The sequence below is a fragment of the Vombatus ursinus genome, unplaced genomic scaffold (assembly GCF_900497805.2).
Source record: "Vombatus ursinus unplaced genomic scaffold, bare-nosed wombat genome assembly UNPS02010548.1, whole genome shotgun sequence".
Lineage (NCBI taxonomy): Eukaryota > Metazoa > Chordata > Mammalia > Diprotodontia > Vombatidae > Vombatus > Vombatus ursinus.
The window spans coordinates 3,780,661-3,807,739 of record NW_020950326.1 but is presented as its reverse complement, the minus strand read 5'-3'; the positions used below and the strand labels follow the sequence as shown (position 1 = coordinate 3,807,739).

The 27,079-nt window shown below is 38.1% G+C and overlaps 1 protein-coding gene across 1 annotated transcript; it reads right to left on the bottom strand.

Moving 5' to 3' along the window:
• Positions 1–1,902: 1,902 nt before the first annotated feature.
• Positions 1,903–26,665, bottom strand: DDX18 (DEAD-box helicase 18). The gene is made up of 14 exons (XM_027854714.1): positions 26,474–26,665; positions 22,883–23,080; positions 18,859–18,993; positions 17,029–17,164; positions 16,381–16,481; positions 16,031–16,230; positions 15,823–15,937; positions 14,252–14,391; positions 11,349–11,510; positions 10,254–10,406; positions 9,082–9,195; positions 4,063–4,119; positions 3,612–3,789; positions 1,903–2,515 (listed from the first exon to the last, which is right to left on the bottom strand). The coding sequence occupies exons 1-14, from the start codon at positions 26,562–26,564 to the stop codon at positions 2,370–2,372; spliced, it is 1,926 nt and encodes a 641-aa protein (XP_027710515.1). The 5' UTR covers positions 26,565–26,665; the 3' UTR covers positions 1,903–2,369.
• Between the last annotated feature and the right edge of the window lie 414 nt (positions 26,666–27,079).

Below are 27,079 nucleotides of genomic sequence, written 5' to 3'. Positions count from 1 at the left end.
AGGTGAGATGTGGTGGGAGAGGTGATTAAAAATGAGTCTTTTTGCCTCCTTAAATTCCTTGCTTAACCTAGACAACACACTGACTCATGAAGGGATTGCATGTACTTTTTAAAAAAACAACAAAGCAGTGTCTAACCTGGTTAATTTGAGATGACTGCTTGCTTCAGTCCCTCTTGGCTTCCATAAGATGCACCACAGAATAGATATTAAGTATTTTACTCTTCTGCATGTTACATGCTGCATGTTTTCTTGGAAATCGTGCAAGGGGCTCCTCCCTAACCCTGATTTTGTCTTCTGTCATTGCTCTCATTGGATCCAGACGAACACCTGGGGAGGAGGTACGGTTTCTGAGGCCTATCCCCTATCATAGCACCAATATGTATATCCATGATACACAGAATTATTTAATTATGAAGAGAAAAGCTTGCCTCCCTTGTGTTCTCACATAAGCAGTACAATGCCTTGTGATGCAAGGGCAAGACTGTTTACCTTCTGTTCAAGAAAGGTGCCGAGTTCATAGAAAATATCTTATCACATTGTCTGACACAAAAAAAACCATCTAGTGAAAAAGTCTATTCTTAAGTTTTTTATGCTTGACATTAATTTCTCCCATTTTCACCCCCAAACTCCTTTCAACTTTATGCAACTATGACACAGGTAATTTTCCTTCCAGAAATTAGCAATACTTGGAATTCAGCGTTTTATGGTTGTGAGCCCATGAATAACTTGCCTTTTTTTGTTTTAAAAATATCGCTTTTATTGAAATGTTGTTTTCATATCCCCTATATTTCTAAATCTATCCCTCCCAATCTCTACCACTGAGCTATCCCCTGTAACAAAAGATTTTTAAAAAAGATTTAAGTAGTTCAGTAACCAGCCCCTCACCCCCCCCCCGCCCATACACTCCCTAGGCCTTCACTCTGCATGTCTCTATAATTACAGCGTTCACATTTCCCCCTCTTTTCCATGTTGTCGTCATACATTTTGCTTCTCTTGTTCTGCTTATTAGGATCAGTTCACATATAACTTCCTGTGGTTCTGAGGTTTTCATATTTGTCATTTCTTATGGTGCAGTTAATATTTATTACATCCATTTAGCACCATTTGTTTAGCTATTTCCCAAGTGAAGAGCATTTATTTTGTTTCCGGTTCTCTTGAATTTGCTTTTCAAGGAACCTAAAGTAAGTGTGCTGATCTTACTAAAATTTAAAAAAATTTGTGTTGACTGACTGATGCAAACATTGGAGGCTTTTACAAACAAGGTTTTGTTAAATAGAAGCACAATATTAACAGCTGATATTTATACAGAATCTTAAGATTGTCAAGTACTTCACCTATATTATTTCAGTTGATGCTCACAGAGGAAACTGAGGTTCAGAGACGTTATGTGACTTGCTCAGGGTCCAATAAGAATCTGAGGTCCAAATGGAGCCCAGGTTTCCATAGAGCACCCCAGTTTAAGCCTTGGTATAAACTTTATGATGATTTGTTTGTGGGGCATATTTTATTTTCACAGAGTACCATAGATCTGTATAGCAGTGGAAAGAAATGGATACATTATAGACGCTTCTAATGAATCAGGTCAAAAGTAAAGAAGCTGAAATATCTTCTTCACATTATCTATTACTATGGTAATAAGTGCAAACAGTCTCTAATTTATGAAATTTGTTAACAAGTTCCTATAGGATCATGTTTTGGGCTAGAAGAGAACTTGGAAGCCCTTCATTTTATAGATAAGGAAACTGAGGCCAAGAGAGCTTAAGGGGACAAAGCTTACAGAGAAGTAGTCTGGATTTGAATTTTGGTCTTCTGACAGCAAATCCAAAACCAAAATGTTATGGATCCTTTGATTTTGCAGACAATATTAAGAATGGATAAAGACAATTTGTATTATCCAAGAAATAAGCAGAACAGACTGAGGCCTTTATTTGTATAGCTAGCCAAGAAGACCCTCATGTCCCTGAATATGTTATAAGATCATTAATATTGCAATCTAAGCCACAGAGTTCTAAAAATACAATGGTAAGGAATGATTGGATATAAGACCAAGACAAATGCTCTTAAGAGAAATGGAACTGTTTACACTTTGAAAATATAAGTTCTTTGAAAAAATATAATTTACAGTTAAAATTTTGTTTTTGTTATGTCCACTGAAAAGAAAATGTCATTTACCTTTTAGAAGCCAAGATAAACTTAGCTTCATCTCACTGTTTTTTAGTAAGAAAAACTGGTCGAAGCCACTGCACTTAAGTGTGGTAAATGAGATTGTAATCCAAATCCTGAAGATTGTAAATATTCCACGGTTAGTGCAATGAAGACAAGTCTTTTATCTGAGGACAAAATTATTGAAGATTAGAAAAGTTGCTGCCTCAGTGAGAGAACTGCCTGCCATCAGATTTCTTCTTGCTAATGTGTTTGAAGATTTTGGACTTGTGGACGTTCTTGGGCTTCTGGTAGCCAAAACCACCACCACCACCTCTTTTCTGCAACCTCTTCCCCTGGCTGCTGTTCAGATCTGAAAAGTGAATGTTAAGGAAAGCAGACAATAGAAAAGTACATGACTTCCAATCTAACATTTACTAGGTAATAGTAATAACCAGTTGCTCCAAACCACAATTTTGTGGTCTTTCATTATGGATGTGATCTTATGAATCATTTAATGTAGCCTCTGAAACAGGTGCAAAGAGGATAAGGGATCTACCTATCCAGGAGGTAAATAGCAGAATGCACATTACAAACAGGGTTTTTTTTTTTTTAAACTCCAACTCCACTGTTTATTTAACTAAACCACGCTACTTTTCTTGCTCCAAATACGACAAAGCGAATAAATACAAATAATTTACATACGTACAAGACTATGCATAATAGCATACCAATGATAACTTGCGACTTTGAGCCCAGCACACCTGCTGATATTTCCACTACTTACAAAAATTTACTGTTAAAACTACTCTCCTTAAGTCCTGGGATAAACAGCTGAAGTGTGCTGACATATATTCAAATAGCCTCAATTTGCAGATAGGTGGTTGTTTCTGTTTCTCATGGGGGGGATTAATTCAGAACACACAGTCACATAAAGAAGCAATTCTTTTCCATGTATCATCTCCCCCCAATTGCACCAAAAGTTAGTTAGATGGTGTCCTCATCTGAGCTGGCTGAGATGACACAGTTCAAGGAGGCTGGTGCACCAAATTCCTTTCACTTAACAACTGTGATAGTGATAGAAAGACCTCCTTTTCCTATCATAAATACTACACAATGCTAGCTTGTGTGGTTCCTCCTTCTGCAAACTTAATGATCTTCTTAAGAAAGTAGCTGGAAGAATTGACTCTGTCCTTTCTCTTATGTCCAAACCCCTTGATATTACATAATCTCCTTTAAGTTATCTTTCCCATGTGTGTAGCACAGGACATGACAGGTCACATGAATGGCATCCATACTCAGTAGTATAAACACCCCAAGCAGAAAAAGACTGGTGATTTAATACTTACCCAGAAAGCACCCAAACCCAACTATTAGGACCAAAACACACGAACTTGCCAGTTGAGCCTAGCAGAGTTTCATGCACAAACTAAGATTTCAGGTTGCTGACATAACACAGCAAAGGATACTTAGGTCAACAAACGGAGGTACTTTGAAACCAAATGATAAAGCGACTTGAGGTAAATTTAAGCTGTTCACATTGTAGATTTGCTTCAGAGAATGGGAATCATATGCTCGAACATAGGATTTATATGCCTCCTGTGCCGATTTATGAAGGAAGTAGTTCTTCTCAATTAGTTTTTCCAACTGAAATTTTAAGAAGCAAAACACTTTGTAATATCCTAGGATGCTACTTTTCTCAAATACACAAATTTCAGTATGTATGCAGTGATACTATCTTGCCCAACCCTCATCCATTCAAATTTGCCAAATAACTCCAAATATCCAAAAAGACTTTCAAACATGTTATCACAAAGACCAAAGGTTTTTAAAGACAAGTTCAATGCAGAAGATGGATATCCAGGGGATATAGGAACTGGGCATATAAAAAATACTTATTGACATTTAAAAATGAAATACCTGAGACTGAATGTCAGAAATTTTTGACCAGGAAAATTCAAATTCACTTAATGGTACCTAGAAAGAGGGGGAAAAAAGCCAATACTAGTAAACCAAAATAAATCAAAGACTTAAGTTTAAGATAACGGTGAATAATACTTTGGTATGTTCCTGTGGGGTTGCAAACCCCATGGGTTTTTGAATGTTTTGGGTTGGATCACAAAATGTTAGCCCTAGAAAGGACTTAAAGAGTTCATCCCATCTATCCTCTTTCATTTCCTATGTGAGGCAAATGAGGCATGGAGAAAGGAAGTAATTGACTCAAAGCCATCTAGCTAGTGAATGGAAGCACTGGGATTAGAATCCAGGTGTTCTGGCTCTGGGTCCATTGCTCTTTCAACTACACTATGCTGACTTTCAGGAGAAGATCACTTGTCCTTAAGTGCTGCTATGAAAGCTGAGGAAAGAAAAGGGGCAGAGAAAGACAGGAACATGTGGAGATCGTGTATATGGTTTACTTTACAGGCTCAACTTGGCCAAATTTTTTTAATAGGAAGTCTGATCTACATTACATTATCTTCTGGAGACATAAAATAAACTTTTCTGTAACTAGTGCTCCAAACTACATGAAACATCTGCTTATTGGTCTGAGCTGAGATAACTTGTCTTGACCAGAACCTAACCAAATCCTTTGTAGGGGACCAAAGTCACAATGTCTTCCATACTTTAGGGAGGGAAAACTTCTTGTCTGAGCCACAGAAGTAATGAGCTCAATCTCGTGAAGAAAGGAAAGCAGATAAAGCCCTTCCCAAATAAACATCCATGATAACTCATAGGCTATTCTAATATAGGTTTATGTGCCAGGCATTTGATGAGGGGTGGTAATTAGCACCAATTCTAACTTATAGTGATAATAAACTCCTGCCTGGAGGGCAGGTTTTGTCATTGGATAACCACTTTGTGAAGTTACGGCACAACCCTATGCATAACTTAACTATACATAACTCCTCTTATTAGAAACCTGAGTCTCCCCACCTCTGTTCCTGAGACATTGCTAAAATCAGCATCCTTTTACACTTTGTGTATGCTTTATCTCAGGCCTGGCCAGGTGGAATGTGGTGGAAAAGCATTTTAAAGATGGAATTGAGATTCTAGAGAAATATGGAAACTTGAGTAAACTATAGAGCATTGGACAGTTCTGAAAAACAGATGAAAATATGGCATACAACTAAATCGCAGCCTAAGTTTAAAAGGGTTTACATGACCCTCTCCAAAGAGGTCTTGATTGCTAGCCATAAAAACATCTGTTGGGGCAGCTAGGTGGCGCAGTGGATAGAGCACCGGTTCTGAAGCCAGGAGGACCTGAGTTCAAATCCAGCCTCAGACCAAACACTTGACACTTACTAGCTGTGTGACCCTGGGCAAGTCACTTAACCCCAATTGCAAAAAAACAAAAACAAACCAAAAAACAAAAAACAAACAAACAAAAATCTGTCACCATCATAGACCTAAATGTATTAGGCGTAGGGTAGCCCTGGCTCCCCCTGAGGGGCTGAGCTTTCAACAGGGTCCTGCTAGCTGCCACTGCCACCTGCAGATACACAGTCTGCTTGATCCTCCTGGAGCCCATCATCACTAGCAGAAAAATGAGCCCCAACTCTCTCCACAGGCCCAGGCAGGTAAGGGCCACCATCACCACGGATGTAGACTGTTATCTTTACCACCTTCTCCATATGACCCTTTGAGACTTCTTACTGATCATGTTATACTAGAACCGCCTCGCCCCTTTCCCTTGATGCTAGTTCTGATCTATGGCTGGCAAATTCCTACCTCCTGTTTTCTTAATCCTTGTGACTCACAGAAAAAGTCCACCAAGACAAACCCCTCCTTTCCCTACTATCTCTTCTTGTACATTTATCTCATTCCAGCTCATATGTTATAACCCCCTTTCACTATACCCTATGGATCCCTTGTTCTACTTTTAACAAACTCCCTTTCACCATCATTTGTACAGATTTCGTATTTGCTTTTATGCATATATTATTTTCCCCAGTACAAAATAAGCTCTCTGAGGGGAAGTTCTGTGGTTTTTTATTTTTTGGGACTCCATCCAGTGTCTTATCAGTCCTTGTCAAATAGTAGGTGCTTAATAAATGCTTGTTGAATTAATGAATTTGATTTAGTTTTCTCACACTTCTTTCATCTTACGCTCATGAAAACCTGGAATTCCCTGGAAAAGACCTCATCTTTGGCCCTCCTTTCTAGGCTTCCTTGTTCTGTCATTGCCCTAACACTTAACCCCAAGAGTGCCACTCTTCTTGCTCCTCTATGACTGCTTCCAGATATTCTACCTGCTGATATCACTCAGAAACTTCTCCTTTGTGGTTCATTCCATTTGGTTATTATCTACAGGGCTATTAGCTTAACTTTACCTGAATTACTTTAAGTAATTCAATACCTGGCTTATATTTTTCCTGTCCATCCCAACTCCTGACCTTATTCTTGGAGACTTCAACATTCAGGTTGATGTCACCTCGAATACCAAGGCCTCCCAATTCATCAACCTCAATTCTCATGACCTAAATCTCTCTATTCCAGTCACTTACTGGGGTGAGTCACACCTCTTACTTCACCAAGACTCAAAAGTACATACCACTACTATCTTGAATTCTGAAATGTTCCTCTTTGTGCTGTGTCCTTTAATGTCCTACCATCTTTCCTCCTAACTCAAGCTTCCTAAATCTATTGTTTTTCACCATTATCTCTAGTCCTTCAATTGTTCCCTGTTTTTTCTAGTCTATCACATCTGCTCTGGCTTCATTTTACTACCTCAACAATCATGATCTCCTATATGATTAACAATGCATTTACTTCACTCTTGATTCGTTTTTTCCACTGTTTGTTCCCTGCCAGCCATCAACCCTGTGTTACTTCCCCTTCATCCATGCTTTCCACTCCTTACTTCTGAAATGCTGAAATGTTGCTGGAAGAAGTAAATAATCACGTGGACTGATTCTCACATTTCATAGCAGTCTTTCAAATCATACACTGGCTAAAATCCTCCCCCGATCACCTATTCCAATGCCACTTTGCCCCAGTGAGAATATCAATGTAATGTGTCATGAATTCCCTTCCATTTCCCCTATGCCATACCTCACAACTCTATTCTATTTTCATCTATCTTTTCTTCCTTTGCTCTAAACTCTGAGGAAGAGTTGCACTTTCTCTTTTCCAAAGCCAACATATTTACTTATATTTCTATTTGATCCCCCTGTCTCTTCAAGGAGTTTACCCCATTGATCATTCCTTCTTTTTAATTGTCAGCCTTTTCTAATCTATGGGCTCCTTCTCTACTGCCTGATCACCTCCCACCCTTATTAACCTTGCCACCTGTGTCTTGGGCCCTTTTTCCTTCTCTACATTTTCTTCTTCAGTGATCTCATTCATCAATGTGAGTTTGATTGTAATCTTTGTACAAATGACACCGAATTCTGTGTATCTTGGCCCCAACCGTGCTTTTTAACTCTAATTCTACATTACCAATTACTTGCTGACTATCTCCACCAGGATGCCTTGTTTGCATCTTGAATTCAAATGACTCTGACAAGCCTGCAAATGATCTGACTCCTCCTCCGTCACCCCTAAACCCCACTCTAAACAGTTTCTGAATATATCTATCAGATTTGTAACCTTGGTATCATTGTTGAATCTTGCTTCTCTCTATCCCAACATATCATATTACCCGCCAAAATCTTATCACTTCTGCCTCCATGAAATCTCTTGCACTTATCACTTTTATTTACTTCACAAGAGAACAATCCTAGTTCAGACCCTCATTACCTCTTGCTAGACTATTCCAAAAGCCTCCCAATACATCTCCCTGCCTCTAGCTTCTCCATCTTCTTAAATCTTATTCTACACACTGCTGCCAAAATAATCTCCTTAAGGTAAAGGTCTGCCCATGTCACCCCTCTGTTCAAAATCCTTCAGTGACTCTACGATATGATATAAACCACTTGGCCTGGCATGTTAGGCCTTGGACTATCTGCATTCATTATCTTTCTAACTTTATTTCACATTATTCCCTTTCTCCCTCTGTGTTCCAAACTGGATTACGAGCTGTTCCCTGCATATAACATTCCAGCTACTACACACCTGTATATCTGCATAAGTAATAACTGGAATGCATTACTGTTTCATTTCTATTTCTCAGTAGTTAAAGGCTGGATCCTCCCAAACCTCTTTTCTTCCTTCATAAGTTAACTTGCATTATATTTGTGAGCAGTGGAATGTAAGCTCTGAGGACAGGGACTACTTGGTTTCTGCACCTCTAGCACCTAGCAGAGTAGATGCTTCATGTGAACGAACTGGATGAATCTCTACTTTTAGACAACACACTTATAGAAAGCAGAAACAAGACCATTTACTTTTCCTCTCCAATAGTATTCAGTAGAGTTTTGTGTCAACAACCAGCACTAGTTAAATGGTCACATAAGGATTTTTTATGATAGGCAATATTCTGATAAACTCTGTGGGGTTCAATAAAATTACAATGTTACAGATTTGTTTGAAAAGATTAAAAAATGTTTTTAGATATAATAAACTGCTTTAATAACAACTTATTTTTACATAAAACTTTCTGGTTTACAAAGCATTTTCTCCTAACAACCTTTCATGGTAAACATTCCAAGTATTCTCATCCCAATTTATGGGTAAAGAAAGTAGCTCACAGCAGCGGCGCCAAGAAAACACTGTCTGTAAGTACTGCATCTATGACTGGAACCCAGGCCACTGAGTCCCACGCCAGCACTTTCCAATTACCTCCCACAGCTCTATAGACATGTTGGACTCTTCACATCCCCACAGTCTACATATTCTTTGATATATGCAGGTTAATTTAGACTTTTCCTAATTTAAGATTTTCCAAGCAAAGTGCCTTTACTCCTCTTGGGCCTCAGCTTCTTCACTTGTAAGAATAAGTTATAACAGATAATCGATAATCTCTAAGGCCTCCTCCAGGTCTAAAATATGTTTCCTTACCTTGGCTTGCTTCAGGTAACGAAGAAAACCCAACTCTTCTGGTCGTAAAATAAGCAAAGCATGACCTCTTCCATTTATGCCTCTGGCTGTTCTTCCTACACGATGAATATATTCCTTAAATGGAAAAAGGAAATGTGATTTAAAATGTGGCCCCCATGTAAAAATATGCTGGCAATTTATGTTAGTTTCCAAGAATCTGTTAATGGTGGCACATCATCTGCACTCTTTATTTGTATGGATGGTATATTTGTTCTCAATTTCATTTTTTGTATAAAATAGGATTAACAGGATTACGAGAGTAACAACCTTTAGCATAAAAATCAGTAACAGCTACCTTTTTTCAGTGTCCTATTTATGTCAAAAGAACATAATGTAAATACCAAGACAAAAGAAGAGAGAACACCACAAGCCTTAGGAGGTCCAAATGACATGATGGCCTAGAAAAATGAAAACATTGTGACTTTTCCTAAAGTTGCAGTCTGTGACTTCTTATGGGTAGGAAGGTTTCTGGTGGAAAAACTCTCTATCAATGCTGACTGGTGACTCCTGGGCAACTTCTAGTCTAGTAGAGCTGCCTGGGGCACTAAGAGACCAAGGGCCTTGCCCAGTGTTATTGAGCCAAGACATGTCACAGGGAGGACTTGAATACACTTCTCCTTGATTCTGAGGCCGCTTCTCCATCCATTGTACCATGCTGCCTCTGCAAACTTGCTTGATACCAATTTTTCATGTTTAGGATATCATGTAATTTACAATCCATCAAATTTAGAGCATCTACATGAAATATATGGTATTGGCGCAAAGTTTCATGTACTCTCTTAATAAAGTTTTTGTTTCTTCCTAGTACACCTTCCATAGTGCCACCTTAATCCCTGTGAGCAATGTGTCTTCCAAAAAACAAGAGTACATATCGGCACAAATCTAACACTGTGGAATTACTTCACTGTTTAACATTAATCAAAAAACCCAGGGAAAAGATATTTGTTATGAAATGTTGTCAGTCATTTCCAGCTGTACTGGACACTATAGCATTTGTTAGGATATTATTTGTAAAAAATTTATCTTACAAAGAAGAAAAATAAACAATTCAGAAAATTAATCAGCACACTGACTGTGTGTGGAAGCAATCACCCACATAAGATAGTATCTGGAAGAGAAAGGATGACAGTTACCTTTGGATCATCTGGAGGGTCATACTGGACAATCCAATCTACTTCTGGGATATCTAGCCCCCTGGCAGCCACATCTGTACACAGCAAAATTCCAGAATCTGCATTGCAGAACTGAAAGAATGTAGTTGTCCGTTTATTTTGCTTCTGTTTGCCCTAGATTGAAAAAGAAATATATTACTGACCCACACTGTGAGCAGTTAAATATACTGCAATCACTAGGAGGATTCAAATCTCAAAAAGAAAGCTAAATCTGAGAACTCAAATCTAAAAAAAAAAATTAGGATTATTTTATAACATTCAAATAAAACTCCAAGACACAGCAAAAGGCACCAAATTACATTGAGACAGACAATAATGGGACAAACCACATAATACTCAACCCTTCAAGGATCTGAATCCCCAAGACTTACTTTTTCAGCCAGGTTATAGAAGCAGTAACTCAAAACCAAAGCACATAGTATCAAAACACTCAAAGTTCATTGAAAGGGTAGTGAGGTCATGTCACCTTCAGTGGTTTGGGATCCCATGCATCTCAATGGAGCTTTCAGTGATCTTTCTCCTTCTAAATTATTTCCTTTAACTTAGAATCCAAGGAATCTCCACAATCTGGCCCCAGTCTCCCTTTCCAGCCTCTTATTTACTATCCGAGATAAACTATGTCTGTAAGTCACACCTATTTACTCCCAGTTTCCCAAACATACAATGTGAATTCCCATCCCTAAAGGTTCAGCTCAAGTCCCATGTCTTCAGTGAAATCTTCCTTAGTCCTCAGTGATCTCTCTCTTCATCAGAAATAACACAAGCCTTATGATCTGTTACATTAATCTGGCATTTATAAGCTGTGCTGTACTGACAGTTATGCTCTCCACCATCAGGGCAGGGACTGTGCTTCATACCTCTTTGTTTTCCCAGAAACAAATAGCACAGTCTTTGAATACAAGAGCTGAGAACTAAATGTTTGCTGATCAACTTTAACGATGAGTTCACAGATTAGATTGGGAGCTTCAGATTGAACCCTTAGTCTGTAACATCACAAATATAAGATTTAAAAAAAAAAAAAAAAAAGGCAAAAAAGTCCTCGAACAGAACACTTACGTGAATGGCCATGACAGGTAAATCAATGTAGTTCAGAAGCTCATAGTGGTATTTCACTGACATACATGAAGAAAAAAATACCATCAACTTCTTCTTCCGGTTCTTCTTGAGGAATGTAAAGAGTAGAAGGAACCTTTTCTCAGATGGACAAACAACATATCCCTAAAAATAATTCAAGGGAACAATTACGTACCTCAACACTAGAAGAATCAGGTGCGTCAACTGACATAAAATTTTTTATTACAATTATACTTTAAAATAAAATTTTCACCTTATTTTCTTTGCCTTATTATGGATTAAAAAAATTACACTGAGTCAACTGATGCAGCTTGGTTCTTTCAGTACTTCTAATGTTAACCTTATGGCTTTTTTAAATAAAATGGTGATCACAAGAAGAACAAAAAAACTATTCAAAGATAAGGGCAATCTTTAGGCACCTATTTCCACACTGATGTATTCCAACCATTGGAATGAGAGCACTAGTAACACACACCCAATGTACTCATTTTTACAACCTACATTTAGAGAAGAATATTACATTGATAGTAACAATGATTTCCCAAAATAATCTAAGTGACCTTTTCATTTTAGTTATAGTTTTAAGTACTCTCTAACTACAAATAATTTCCTGCTGTAACCACTAGATATTTTATGCCCTTGATATTTTTAAAAGGGTTACTCATCCATGGTTTGGTTCCAATTCTGGATGGGATGAATAAACTGTAATATATGAAAACCTCAACTTACATGGATTTTTGTTCATTACTATATTCCATTTTTAGAAGAAAAAGGCAAATGACAAGAAAACAAACTTGAGAATTGAAAAAAATTTATACATATACATACATGGAACTGATGTTCAATCTAACAGCATAAGACATTACAATCTTCAAAAATAAGTCAATAAGAGTTAAAGGGTCACTGGTTTTTGATCTAAAGTCAGTTCACCAGAAAACCTAATTAACCATAAGACAATTTAACCTAGGCCCCATCACCTTATACCTAGATTATAATAGCCACATAGTTGGTTGCACTGATTTTTGACTTTGCACCTTATATTTTTTCTAGCTAACCCTTCCAAAATTATAGCTTTCCTCACAACTACTATTCAAGAACCTACTACTGTAGATCTTTGTTTTTATTCTTAAAATCTAACTCTTCTTCTTAGCATTCAAAACCTGTCAAAATATGAATCCATTCTACTTACCCAGATTTATGACCTCTGCTCATCAACACCCACACACCAACACCTTCTCCACTCACACTATTCTCACACTTGGCTTGGTGAAACTTTTTTACCTTGTTCAGAATGACCTTCCCCTTCTTTCTAATGTATCTAAATGCTTCTCTATACTTCAAAGATTAGCTCAGATTCTTAAATGTGGGTTCCTGAAAATACTTAATATTTTTGACAAGTGTATTTCAATATATTGATCTTCTTTGTAATCCTATGTGTTTTACTTAGGCACTTGAAAACATCATTATTCTCATAAGTGGTTCACAGGTTTCCCCAGACTGCCAATGGAGATGACACAAAAATGACAATAACACAAAAAGAGGTCAATGATCAATGTGGGTCCCACCCCTCCATATGCAACCTTTTCAAAGTGTTTCAGACCACACTGATGTAGCCTTTCTCTGAACTCTTCTTCTAATTCTTATTCTGTAATACACACCACACAGTTTAACTTCTTTATTTGTATTCTATTTATATTTGTATTGTATTTAATTGTATTCTAGTTGTTTCAAGAATCTTACACATGTTTCGCCAAGGGGAATGTGAGCCCAATGAAACACCTGTTGATTGATGTTCTTGAATTCAAACTGCACATTCCAACTGAAGGCTTACATCTATGACCAAGGACATGCCACTTAACCTATGGGCTCTAGTTCGCTCATTTGTACAATGAGGGTTTGGATTAGATTATCTCAAAGGTTCCTTCCCGCTCTGAATCCTATGATATTAATCCCCATGAACTTATAAATCAGGGACCACAAGATCACAACTGCTGGATGAAAGTTACCAACACATGTTAATACTGATATAATAAGCAAAGACAAAAACAACTAATGCAAGTAAATTTTGTGACAAGCAGAAAAAAATTAAACAACCACTTTTAAATATTAATATGGGTGAAATACTGTGTTAGGGGATAAACATTTATATATATATATTTTTAAAGTTTACCAAGTGATTCATGTCATTTTCTCATTTGGGCTTCCCAACAACCCAGTGACATATATACTACAGATATCATTATCCTGGTACCTCTAAATTACATGTTCTCAGAATCCTAGACAAGTTAATCCACTGGTCTTTGAAACTTCTTCCAGAGGATCCAGCTACCTTGGTGACTGAGTTAAGTTCAAAATTAGCCAGCGATATCTGCTAGCTGGCCCCAGCCCCCAGTACCCACACCACCTGACTGCCCCTGACTGTAACCCTCTTCCTCTGCTCTTTCCACCTCTTGCTCTGTGCACACTAATCAAATCAAAAGTAATAGTACCATTGCTCCTAGATGAAGAGTTTGTCAAATGACTGCCCTATGCATCAACTTACCATGGTACCATGGAAAGAATACTGGTTCTAGAGTCAGAGGATATGGGTTTGAATCCTACTTCTGATTGCTTGGCACCTGTGTGACCTTGGGAAAGCTGCTCGACCTCCTTAGGTCTCAGTTTCTTTATTTGCAAAAGCTGGACTGAGGGACTGACTTTAAGGTCCATCTCTTCGAGTATTAGTACTACCATGCAATGATCCATCCTTTGGTGCCCAGACCAAAATGCCCTTCCGAAGCCACCATGTCCTTACACAATGTAGTTTTTCCTTGTAAGACTGAAAGCCTCTTGAGGTCAGGGACTGTCTTTCCCTATACATGTCCCCAAATATTGGCAAAAGTTACCTGTTCAAGACCATCTACTGTTGCGGTATCTTTATCATCATCAACACCAACATATAATGGTTCCTTTTTAAGGGAAATCTTTGCCAGATCTTCCACCTTACGAGTTTGCGTGGCAGAAAAGAGCATTGTTTGTCTGCGTTCTAAAACAAAGATGGTATACAAATAGTGTAATCCTTTCAGAGAATTCCAACTATTTTACACTTGAATGAAACTTTCCCATAAAAAAAGTGTTAATGACTATCTCATAAAACATATATGCTTTGCAAATTCATTCATTTTTCTCTATACATGCAAAGAACAACATTCAAACAAAAAATCAATGCATGGAATGTTACACAAATGAAAGCCTTTATTATCCTTCATATCTATAGCCTTATTTCTATTTTCTGTCCTCCCCATTTTTGGTAACCTGGACATTTGTTAATAGTTTTGCTTTCTGACCCAGCTGTCAAATTTAACATCTTTCAATATACAAGCTTCAAAAAAGCAGAGAGCACAGTTCAGCACTGAGATGAGCTGCAAGGACTTGACCTTGGGACAAAATCACTAAAATTTCATTTTTCCCAAACAAAGGTAACCTTAACTGAGTGTCAGTGGGGTACAGTACAAAAGGCCCTAGATTTGGAGTCAGAGGATCTTGTTTTGAATCTCCTCTCTGTGACTGACAGATCACTTAAGTTCTCTGAGCCTGTTTCCTCATGTATAAAATGAGAGGCTGGATTAGATGTCCTTTGAGGTCCTTTCCAGCTCTAAGATCTATTATCCAAAACATTCATAATGTCAGTCAAAGTAATTTATTAAAATGGATAAACACTATTTTTATTTATTTTTTTGGGAGGCGATTGGGGTTAAGTGACTTGACCAGGGTCATACTAGTAGTAAGTGTCTGAGGCCAGATTTGAACTCAGGTCCTCCTGCCTCCCGGGCCAGTGCTCTATTCACTGTGCCACCTAGCTGCCCCTACACACTACCTTTTAAGCAATTGCTGTATTTCAGAAATGGCTAATAAGCTCGATCCATAAGTCTACATTTAAAATCTACAACTGTAAATGTCAAATTAGCAAAATAAATTCCCTCTTCAAAATGAAATACTCTAAATTTATAAATGGGATTGTTGTCTTTATAAAAGCAATAAGAAGACCAGAGTTTTATTGGCATTTTTGTCTTTGTTTTGGGAAAGTAGACATAACTGTCTATTTTATAACTTGAATACATGGGAAGTACTAGGTGGATGGGGAGATAACTTGATTGGGGGAGGGAACGAGACAGTTTGTGCCTTTTATCTTAGATATTAACCTCTTGGATGTCTGTGAAATAGCTTTATACAGCTTTATACATCTATGTATCACATCTAGGTAAGTGGCTTAATGTTTTGAATTTTTTTTTTATTTGTGCCTTCAATGATATTTTGGAAAAAAAAATCCACATTGAGAAGTTAACTTTAGGATTTGACCCCACCCAGAATTTCATTATTATTAACACAAGATTTTCTTAACGGCAACATCATTTGCCACCTCCACACAGCCCCAAACACAATGAGTGTGCTTAAACTATATGCAGAGTTGACTCACTTGGCAGAAGTTTGATGATCTGCTTCATTTCTTCCTCAAACCCAACCTCAAGAATTCGGTCAGCCTCATCAATAACAAGACACTGCAGGTTTTTAAACATAAATCCTGGGGTATTCTATAAAATAAAGAAGCAGAAAGAAGCCTGTTATCTACATGTTTATTCTTTAGGGGGAAGGGAAAAATAAAGGACAAGCTGCATGAGATTTACCTGCATGTGGTCCAGAAGTCGGCCAGGTGTAGCCACAATAATGTTGATCCCATTTGCAAGTTTCTGTGCCTCTGCAGATCTGTTACTGCCCCCCATGATCAAACCATAGGTATGTACATGGTGAGACATTAGTTCCTTAAGCACACCGAAGGTTTGCATAGCCAGCTCCCGAGTAGGTGAGAGGATAAGGACCCCTGTTCCTAAAAAAACAAAAAAACAACCAAAAAACAAACCCCAAAGCCCAACCCCACTTAGAAAATAATGACAAAATCAAACAAACAGTCTTAAGTCACAAGAGTAAAAATAAGTTATATTTTAAAAGAGACATAAATAAGAAATTGAGAGCTTACCATTCCTAGGCATGAACTTTAACTTAACAATGAGTTCTATGGAAGGGATGAGGAATGCTAGGGTTTTGCCACTGCCTGTTTTTGCAGCTGCTAGAATATCCCTATTATTTTAAAAACAAAAGAACATGTTTAGTCTAGTATACTAACAATGCTGGAATGAAAAAAAATGTGTCTCATTCTAGAAAAGTACCAAACCAAACCAAAAATGTATCATCTACAAGGTAACACATCTATTACTCTTTTTCCCTAACTGGTTAATTCTCAGTATTTTTTGGTGCTTTACATAAAAACAAATTAAAATACCACGTAAATATTTATCAAGGTAGACAGATACTTTAATTCATCTTGTACCAAATGAAGATACCATATTGCCTTAGCGACAATAACAATGATAACTACCATTTATATAACACTTGATATTTTGCAAAGCATTTTACAACTATTATCACATTTTTAGCCTGAAAACCATCCTGGGAGGCAGGTGCTATCATTACCCCCATATTACAGGATGAGGAAAGTGAGGCAGACAGAGAAAAGTGATGTGACCACATAGCTAGTAAGTGTAGTTCATACTTGCACTCAGGTCTTCCTGAGTCCTAGTCTATCTGTACTGTGCCACCTCATAATACATACCAACGTTCACTTTACCTGCCTTCTAGAAGTGGTCTGATACTTTTATGCTGAATCTCAGTCATGTTAGTAAAGCCCATTTCTGCTATTGCCTTCAGAGTGTTTTCATTGACAATATTACTAAGTGAAGTGAATGAAGTATCCTCAAAGGACCCTAGACAGAAATAGTTGACCATTAGCAAACTTTATCTTTTAAGATGAACATTACCAGTTAACTAAATGCTTCATGTTGATGATTTTAGTTTTATTAAACTAGGAGACTAGCTTAGGAAAACCTTTTAAAATAAAGTCATGATTTGATCATTATTTCTGCATGACGGCAGCTGGAAAGAGACATTAGTTTCTTTACTTCTAACCATAAGTAGTTGTGAAGTTAGGAGTTAGGAATCAAGAGAGATGCTGTCATCAAGGTGAAAAAAGGGTGACTAAAGATAAATGCTTTCCTTACAACATTTCCATTTTGCCAATGAGAAAAGAGAAGTTCAGAGAAGTTACAGGAACTTTCACTGGTCACGTGATTAATAAGCATTAGAGTTCCAACATATGCCCAGGTGTTCTGACTCTAAGTCTAGTCTTTTTTTTTACTATATGATCCTGCCACTCAGATCAGAGGGCACCAGTGTGAAGGACTGGAGGAACTGGAAATTGATAGAACAAAAGGGATATGAGGCTGCAGAGTGACAAAGTGGACAAAAAAGGGAAAATGACAAATGTTGGAGGGGATGTGGGTAAACAGGCACATTGATGCATTGTTTGGATGAGATGTGAAGTGGTATAGATATTCTGGAAAGCAGCCTGGAATTGTGTATCCCCTTTGGCCCAGTGATACCATATATTTTTCCAAACAGGAAAAAGTGTTAAATGTATAAAAATACGTATAGCACCTCTTTTTGTAGTGGCAAAGCTGGAAATAAGGGGTCATCCATCAATGCAGAATAGCTGAACAAACTGTTACATGAATGTATGGAATACTATTATGCTATAAGAAACGATGAAGGCGATGGCCTCAGCATTATATGGGAAGATGTCTATGAACAGAGTAGAACCAAAAATAATACTTTGTAAACAACTGTAAAATAACATTGCAAATCAACAATTCTGAAAGATATAAGAACTCTGATCAAAGCAATGATCAACCATGATTCCACAGGACAAATTATGAAGCACGCTACCCATCTCCAAGTGATGACTTAATATGCAGAATGGGACACATTTTTTAGTATGTGGCCCCTATGTGGCTTGACTGTACATATCTGTTACAAAGGTTTTGTTTTTCTTCTCCCCCCCTGCCCCCACAATGGAGGGGAGAAAAAAAAAGCTTGATAAATTGAAAAAAAAATTGCAAATTTAAAAAAATGAAAAGAAGTGTTTGGACTGATCAAATCAAAGGGATTTTGGATGTTTAAGAAATCAGAAGCAGAAAAAAGAGGGACACTCATTCAACATTACATAAGAAGCAGAAAAAGTTAAAAGGAAAAAAATGAGAATTTAGAGGTCCTTAGAATGTAAAAATAATAGCTAGTATTTGTAAAGTCTTTTAAAGGTGCTTTACATATATCATCCCATTTGATATGAGCTGGGTTCCATTCCATTTTACAGATAAGGAAAGTGAAGCTGAGAGGGGTTAAGTGAATTGCTCAGGATAACAAAGCTATTAAATGCCTCAGTCAGGATTTGAACTCAGGTCTCCCTGACTCCAAGTCCAGCATTCTATCTACTATACCACCAACCTGGTTCCAATTAGATATATCAAAGTAGCTCATGTTAAAGAAAGAGATAGAAAGTGGGAGGGAAGAAGAGAGGGCAAAGGAGAGGAGGTTTACATTCAGAAAGCATACTGAAAATTACCTGTTAGACCATGAGGAAGGCTGGGCATTTCTGCATCTTCTTTTTGATCCTCCATGGAGTTTTCTTTTATTTTGGGATCTTTCTCATTTTCATCATCAGATGCCTCTTGGTCTTCTGTTTTTGCTTTTTTGTTTTCTGGTAAAAGAAAAACACCACACCACCCCAACTCCAATGAGAAAATTTCTCAAAATAGACAAAACTAATGAGATACTCTCTTAGAATTCACAGGAAGAAGACATGTAACAAACCTAGGAAACAAATTTCAAAAATTCAAAAAACTGATTTCAATTTGCTAATCATTTTTAATTCTCTAAATCACTATTTATATCAAGTTTCAATCAGAGTAATTTATGAGGTCACTTTACTGGAAATAGTTTTGAAATCCCACTCATGCTTGAAGGTCTGATTCAAATTCCATCTTCTCCATTAAGTCTTCTCTGACTGCTCGATGAGATTTTTTTCTCTCCTTTGAATTCTCACAACACTTTCTACTTGTCATGTATTTTTATATTTGAATTCATGTCTTATCCCTTAGCACTAGATTCCTTTTCTCCCTTAAGCTTCAGTCTTGCTCGTCACTTGTTCGTCACCTTGCAGTCACTTGCTTGTCTATTAAACATTTCAAACTGTATATCCCAGAGATATCTCAAACTCAACATGACCCAAGCTGAACTCATCATCTCCCTCCCTCTATCCCACAACTCATTTGAAAAAACCTCCTTATGAGTGTGGAAAACACCACCATCCTTCCAATCTCCCAAGTCTGTACCCTCAGGATTATCCTGGACACCTGTCTTCTTGACCCCACATGTCTAATCAGTTGTCAAATCTTTTTGTTTCTACCTCACAACATTTCTCATCTTCCTTTCCACTCTATTAAGGTAAAATTTATTAAGGGCTTTCTATATACTAAGCAATGAGGAAGATACAAAGGGGAATAAAGTTATCTTCCTTACCCTGAGTCAATCAATCAAGGATCTGTTAAGCATGTACTATGTACCAGGCATCCTGGTATCTTGCTCAGTATACAGAAAATTATTCTTATGTAATCAATTAGGTAATACAATCAGCTGAAAAGCCCTAATTGGATTTGCTTTAAAATTTATTTTGCCTCTACACATATTATCAAAACCAAAGCAAGCTAAGGACATCAATTATGCATGGTTTCAAGAGTCCTCAATGTAATGCTGAATTTTGTTAGTATAATGTGTTAAAGAATGTGCTGCATTTGCTTTTCCATGCTCATTTATAAACTAGGATTTTGCCCCCTATACAAATGAAATCCGAAAATTTCTGTAAAGTCTTTTTTGCAAAATGAGAGGAAAAATCTACTAGCCAGGGAAAAGAAGAGATGGTAAATCTCAAAAAGAAGTACATTAAGAATCTTCTGAAAAAGAGCCTTTTGAGGGAGATCAAATACAAAAATTGCTGTTATTTTTAAGCTCACCTTCCCTCTATCTGGCCTCAAGTTCCATTTCTGGTTGTTATCTCCAACTTCTGATTTTCCCCAGTCTATGTTGACTGGTTTATAAACAAATGAAACTGAAGCCCATTGGGACTCTTACAGATCATCTAATTTAACCCCTTCACTTTAAAGGTAAGGAAATGGGAAGCCCTGAGACTGACTTGTCCATGGTTTACCCTCTGAGTTTGTCACTTTGGCCATAAGCTGAGCCAACAAAATCATCTCAAGACCATGGAAACGTGAACTCATCTGCACACTGTCTTTGCCTGACCTCTCATTTTCCCAAGAAAAGCTCTCAAACAAGAGAACTAACTTTCTCAAGCCAATTGTTCAGCACCTGAAAATACACCCCAAACACAAACCTTTGCTATATTCACTTCAGTGACAGAAAAGCAGGGTCACAGTTAGTTTATACTAAAACTGGAAGGCCCGATCATATTCCTCTTTCACTTGAATTTGTGTTTATTCACGCAATTTCTTTCTAAACATACACAAATAATAGGTTTTATTCAGCGGGGAAAAAATAATCTTGGAAATCTCAATCTGCCTTGAACAGAAAGACTACCTAGGGGAGTTTCTTAGCAATAATCTTTTAAGTATTAAGTGTCCTTGTATTCAGAAAACAAGAACAGATTACTCATTTTTCTGCTCCCTGTGCATTTCTGATATACAACTACTTATGTATCAACTGGCAAAAAGTATAGAAAAATCAATGGAATTTTAATCAAGTTCAATTTATTTTCTAAATAGAATCATACCTCTTTGAGAGGAAGAGGGAAAAAATTCCTATTTTTCTTGCAAGGCTCAGGCCAAACTTCAGCTCCTGAAGTTTTGCTCACCCCCAAATTAAGAGTCAGATCAAAGAGACCTCACTTCAATATCCCTTCACAGATCACTCCTGCCTAGTCATCTCTCTTCTCTGAACACCTGCAATGCTCACAGTGTCTATCACCCACTGAAAAAAAGTCATGTACTTAATTCCTCAGAGACAGAAGTATGGAATTGGACTAGACAACCTCTAAGGTTTTAAGTTCTATGGGGCTATTTCAAAAGATCTACAATCTCACAACCACAGTTACTCCCTCTGTCCACTGATGTAGAATCCAACTCTTCCATGCCTTAGCAGATGTTTTCTTGAGCCACTGTGGCTAAAAAAATGGAAACATGTTTTGGTGATTAATCACTGCAAATTAGCTAGTCCTCACATGACAGACACAATTCAGCACTGGGCCCATGCTTTAAGGTTTTCTGATTCAGGAGTACATGCTTTGGTTTATGTTCTACCAGAAGAATCTTTAAGAACTCAACATTTAAATTAAAACCTAAAAAATTTATATGTATGTGTTAGTTTGGGGATAAATTAAAAAACAAGATACTATCTCAATGCATAGTCATCTGATCCACAAGTGGTTGGAAGTTAAGCTCTCCTGGGATTTTAAGTATCTTTAGTGTTGACAATGCCACCATAACTCTTTTGAAGTCAGAAGTACAAGGGACCTTACAACACAGATTACTTACTGGGGGATTTCCTTGCCCAGCACAGCTCTAATTGTCTCTAATGTTTAGTCACAGTCCTTATTGCTCACTATGCCATTCCAACTGTCTTTCCTCTACCCCTAAACCCATAATGCTGGTACAGATCTAAGAGACCATCAAGTCTAACTCCCTCATTTTACAGAGGAGAAAACTGAGGCTCAGACAAGTGAGATAACCTGTCCAAGGTCACTTCATACATAACCACTCGTAGCCTCAAAGGCCACCATCCATGCCTATTTCAAAACAGTAACTTGGTATATAGTAGGAATAATCATTCCACACACAATATGATTCGAAGAATAAAGATAAGCAACAAGGATGTTCCCTACCCTCAAACAATTTACACTTGGCTTAGGGAAACAAACCGATGAAAATTTTAAAATAAAATAGGATGTCACAAGACAGTACCTGACAGTAAGTGCCAAATATGTGGCAAAGACAATACTGAAGTTTAGTGAGGGAAGAGATCACTGTGCACTAGAGTGCTTAGGGGAGAGCTTGTGAAGACTTCACTTTGACAGGACTTTTTTTTCCAGCTATTTAGTTTGACAGAAAAAGTCCAATTAGGGATAAAGAAAAGATGATATCTAGAATTCAAATATGACTTTTTATTGTGAGTTTTTCTTCAAGGTTATTAAGTCTATTTAACTCAATTTCTGGCATAATTTTTTTTTAAGGTTAAACACAATTATACAAAAGCAAATAGCTCTACAATGGCCAGTGTAGACAGTTTAGGGGCCCTCACCCACTAAACTATCTAAACGATATCCCCTTGAGGAGAGGGGGAATATAGCAGGTGGTACTGACATTTCTGTGAAGACACAGGTGGGTATACCTGGAGGCAAGATGGATGGAGTGACACAGCACTTAAGGACCTCAGAAATTTTTGGACCTCTGCTGGGTAGGGAAATGCATTGTCCTCCTCAGTAAATCTATAGTGTTTTAGTCATTTGGGCAAATGAATAGTTCCAATGACAAAAAGATGGCTTCTAAAGAATCCAGGAAAAAAAAGAGGTGACCTACCAGGTCCTGCATCAGCTGTTATTTTTCGCTTCTTCTTCTTTTTCTTTTTTAATTCAGAACTGGGGAGCTGTGCAGTTGATTCTTCACTGGCTGCTAATACTGTAGATTTCTTGGGAGATTTTTCCACTTTTATTTCTTCTACTATTTCTTCTGATACATGCTCATCTTGGGCTTCTGCTATATTGGCCCTCAAGGCCTCTGTCAAAAAAAACAAAAACAAAAACAAAAAAACAAAGACAAAGTTGTATGCCTCTAAAATTCTGTAAGTCAATAATTTAAATAATTTAGCTGCTAAAGAATTAACCTATGACTGCTATCCAAAATTACAATACTTTATTTTTTTCACTTGTACTTTATGTGGCATTCATACAGCTCTAACCCATTTTTACCATACAGATATTTTGTGTGGCTCAATAACCTGAGAGCTTGGCAATATTTCCTTCCTTCAGATAAAGAGCAGAGAAAATAGTGAAGCTCTCATTGATTCTATTCCCCCCGACACATAACCAAGTGGCATTTTAATAAGAACTTATTATAATAGTTTAGTAGGCACCACAAAGAACTAGTTAAAATATATCCTTGGCATTCTAAAAGAACAATAATTATCGTAATTAGCAGGTAAAAGAATACAATTATCCCAGACCCCCCCAATACCGAAATTGTAGAAGCTCAATAAATATTAAGCGCAGCCATGTGGTGTGGTAGATAGAGAGATGGGCCTAGAGTCAGGAAGATCTGAGTTCAAATCCAGCCTCAGATACTTACTAGCTTATGTGACCCTGTAACCCTCTTTGCCTCAGTTCCCTCATCTGTAAAATGAGCTGGAGAAGGAAAAGGCAAATCACTCCAGTATCTTTGCCAAGAAAACTCCAAATAGGGTCACGAAGAGTCAGATATGACTGAAATGAATGAATAACAACAAAACAAATATTTGCCTGATAGGTTGAATGTGGCTTTCATTCATCACATCACGTTCTGATTCTCCTAAAGTCACCGTTAAGCCATTTCTACAACCACTACATAAAGTCTTAAGTGTTCCAAATTCTCCCATAAAATTATCAACTGATGATACCACTCATTTAGCTAATATTTACCTTTAGTATAATCCTATTTTATATGCTCTTCCTTATCCAAATGAAAAACCAAAATGCTTATTACCCTTATATAATTCAAATCACAATTTGTATACTGTAGTCTGTCTCTGAAACTTACTTCCCATAGGCCCTTTTGAAAAGTTAACCTTTCTGTGTCTCAGTTTCCCCATCTGTAAAATGAAGGAGCAGAACTAAAATATCTCTAATGTCCCTTTAAATTCTATATCCATGAATTTTTTTTTAAACATGATTCTTTTGTAGTAAGAAAAGCAGGCAAGGCACTCAATACATTATTTCTGGGAACCTCACACTGTTTCTCAGGACATCTGTCAATCAACATTTAATGACCTCATATTATCTTCAAAGCATAATTCTAACAGATTTGTTCTTCGGTTGTTCAAAGCCCACCTTGACTGAGATTATAAAGAGTTACAGGCTACTCCTGTCTAGCTTTGCTGTCACAAGTCAAGCACAGCTATGGCAGAAGGCAAAAGCTGATATTCCAAGTAGCCTTTACATACTTTTGATTACAAACAAAAATGGGGAGAATAGGGACATGCTTGCTGCAAGTGATGCCTATTTCAACACATGCAGCAATTCACTGATTCATTTACACAACCAATATTTACTGAGCTCCTACAAAACAATCTGCTAGGTGCTAACATAATCAATAAATTCAAGGATCCTGCAGAATAGCTCAGAAGGAAGATTAGGATATTTAACAACTACATAAGTGCCATGTGTGAAGTACCTATAATCACTTTGAACTTAATAGTATATGCAGAAGGTTTCATAAAGGTGTTAGTTGGATTGGGCCTTGGAAAATAATTAGGATTTTTACAGGTTGAGAAAATGGAGAGGATATTCTAGATAGAAGGAATAGCATGAGAATAAACACAGAGGCTAGTAAAAATCATGTTTGGGGAAGGGACTATGAGTGGTCCCACTAGGATATATAGAGTGTTTATAGGGGAGTAGTGGGGGAGGGGTTGGAAAGGTAGGTTAGAACTAGACTGTGGAAGCTATTAAGGGAAGGCTAAGAGGTACAGATTTTATTTAATAGGCAAAAGGGAGTCACTAAATATTTTTAATCAAAGGTTTGAAATAACTATTAATAACCATAACTAAGTGCATTATCAAGTATAACTTGACAGTGGTATGTGGGATGCTTGGAATGGGGAAAGGAAGAGATGTAAGTTAGGAACAACTGGTAGTAAAACTCATTTAGTCTGACCTCTCAAGTTAGGAAGTAGCAGGTCCAAGGTTTCAAAGCTACTTAGTAGCAGCACTGAGATAAGAACACCTATCTCTTGATTTTTATTTCAGTCTTTTCTATTAAGCCACACTTACATAGCCCTTAACAAATTAATAAATAACAATATAAAAGTTTATATTCTGTATATTAATAACAAGGACTTGGTGCTATATTGTACTACATATATCCAACACTTAAGTGCTGAGGAGGTAGGATATATGTAGATATTGAAGAAAGCATTTTTTTAAAAAAAAGTTTAAATCCCTGTCCTCGAGGAACTTACAACATCTTATGGCACGGATTCTTAACTTAGGAGCCACAGACCCAGGGATCCCACTTCAGGAAGGTCTGTGCCCCTGGATGATAAAACAAAAAAAAAAACATGTTTATTTCAATATAATTAGTTTCATTTACAATTTTTAACATTTAAAAATATTCCAAGAAGTCTCCACCAGACTACCTAAGAGGTCCAAGAAACAAAAAAGGTCTAACACCCCATGTTTTAGATGAAAACATACAATACAAGCTGAGAATACAATCTACCATATAGGACGAGGCAAAGTGTTTATAGGTATTCCGAGAAGGGAGAAGTCAAAGTGGATGGGCTGGCTTGGGAAGGCCAACCTTTTAGCCAGAACCCTAGAATACACTGACAAGGCAGAAGAGAAATGCATCAGGCCCTAGCTCAGGATCCAGGCAGGGATTACCTGGCCACTGTTACTCATAAAAAGATTACAGGTGGATTTTGGTTCAGGATCAAAAAGAACCTCAATCACAAAAATACAAACAGTGAAACGAGGTTCTTGTTTTCACAGTTAAGACAGTGACAGCAAGGGCTTTTTTTCCGGGCCTTAGCGAAGGCCTGCAGACCGTCTGAAGAGGCGGCTGTTATGTCTCTGGGAAAGGTCCGCCCGGGGCTGGACGCTGGAAGCAGGGCTTCGCGCGGAGGATCACTGCGGAGGGCCCAGTGGTGTGGGAGCCTCCGGGGGCAGGGCCTTGCCTCAGGCTGAGGTGCACGCCGCGTCGTCCCCTGCAGTCCAGCCCCGGATGCACCGGCGGGCCCTCAGAGCCTGGACAGTCTCCGCCACCAGTTTGGAAACATCTTAAGAAAGGAGGGGTCGGGCTTTTCGGACCATCCGACGCCTCCCCAGGGCACCCCCAGAGCGTCTGGAAGCCCGGCCTGAGCCTGGCCGGCCACCATAGCGGCCCCGCGGTCCGGACCCCGCCCCAGCCAGGCCTCACCTTTCTGCTTCAGCCGCTGGTTCCTCTGACGCAGCTTCTCGTTGCGCTTCTCGATCTTCTTGCGCAGCAACTTCATCGGAAGGTGCGACATTTTGCCTGCTGGCCTCGTTCTTCTCCTCCGTCACTTAACGTGTCTTGTTCCTGTCGCCGCTTCCTCACTCTTCTTTCTCGGACCACACGTGGGAGCACGTCGGAAGCCGGAAATACATAGAAGACCACTTAGCACACAGCACAAATGCTTCCGGGGCAGGTGGAGGAGGCAGGCGGTGAGACGGTAACCTCTGGCAGCCAGGACCTGACGAGCGTCCCCTGCGGGAGAGGAGGTCGCATTGCTTCTGCTGATATCTTTACTCCGACACAGACGGGAGGGTTTTAAGCCCAAACCTCCAGGACCTGAGCGTGGGGAGATCGCTTTCATGTTTCACCCTTTACTCGCGATACGGATGAGACGGCGAAAGTTCTTGATTCCAGCAATTCTGGCCTGGTCCTGTGCCTTGAAATTAATTAAAAATAATGAACTGGGAGTCAGAGTAGGGAAAGGGGTGGGAAGGAAAGGGAGGGGAGGAGAGAGGAGATATTGCCTTCCTTTCCCTTTCAATCCAACAA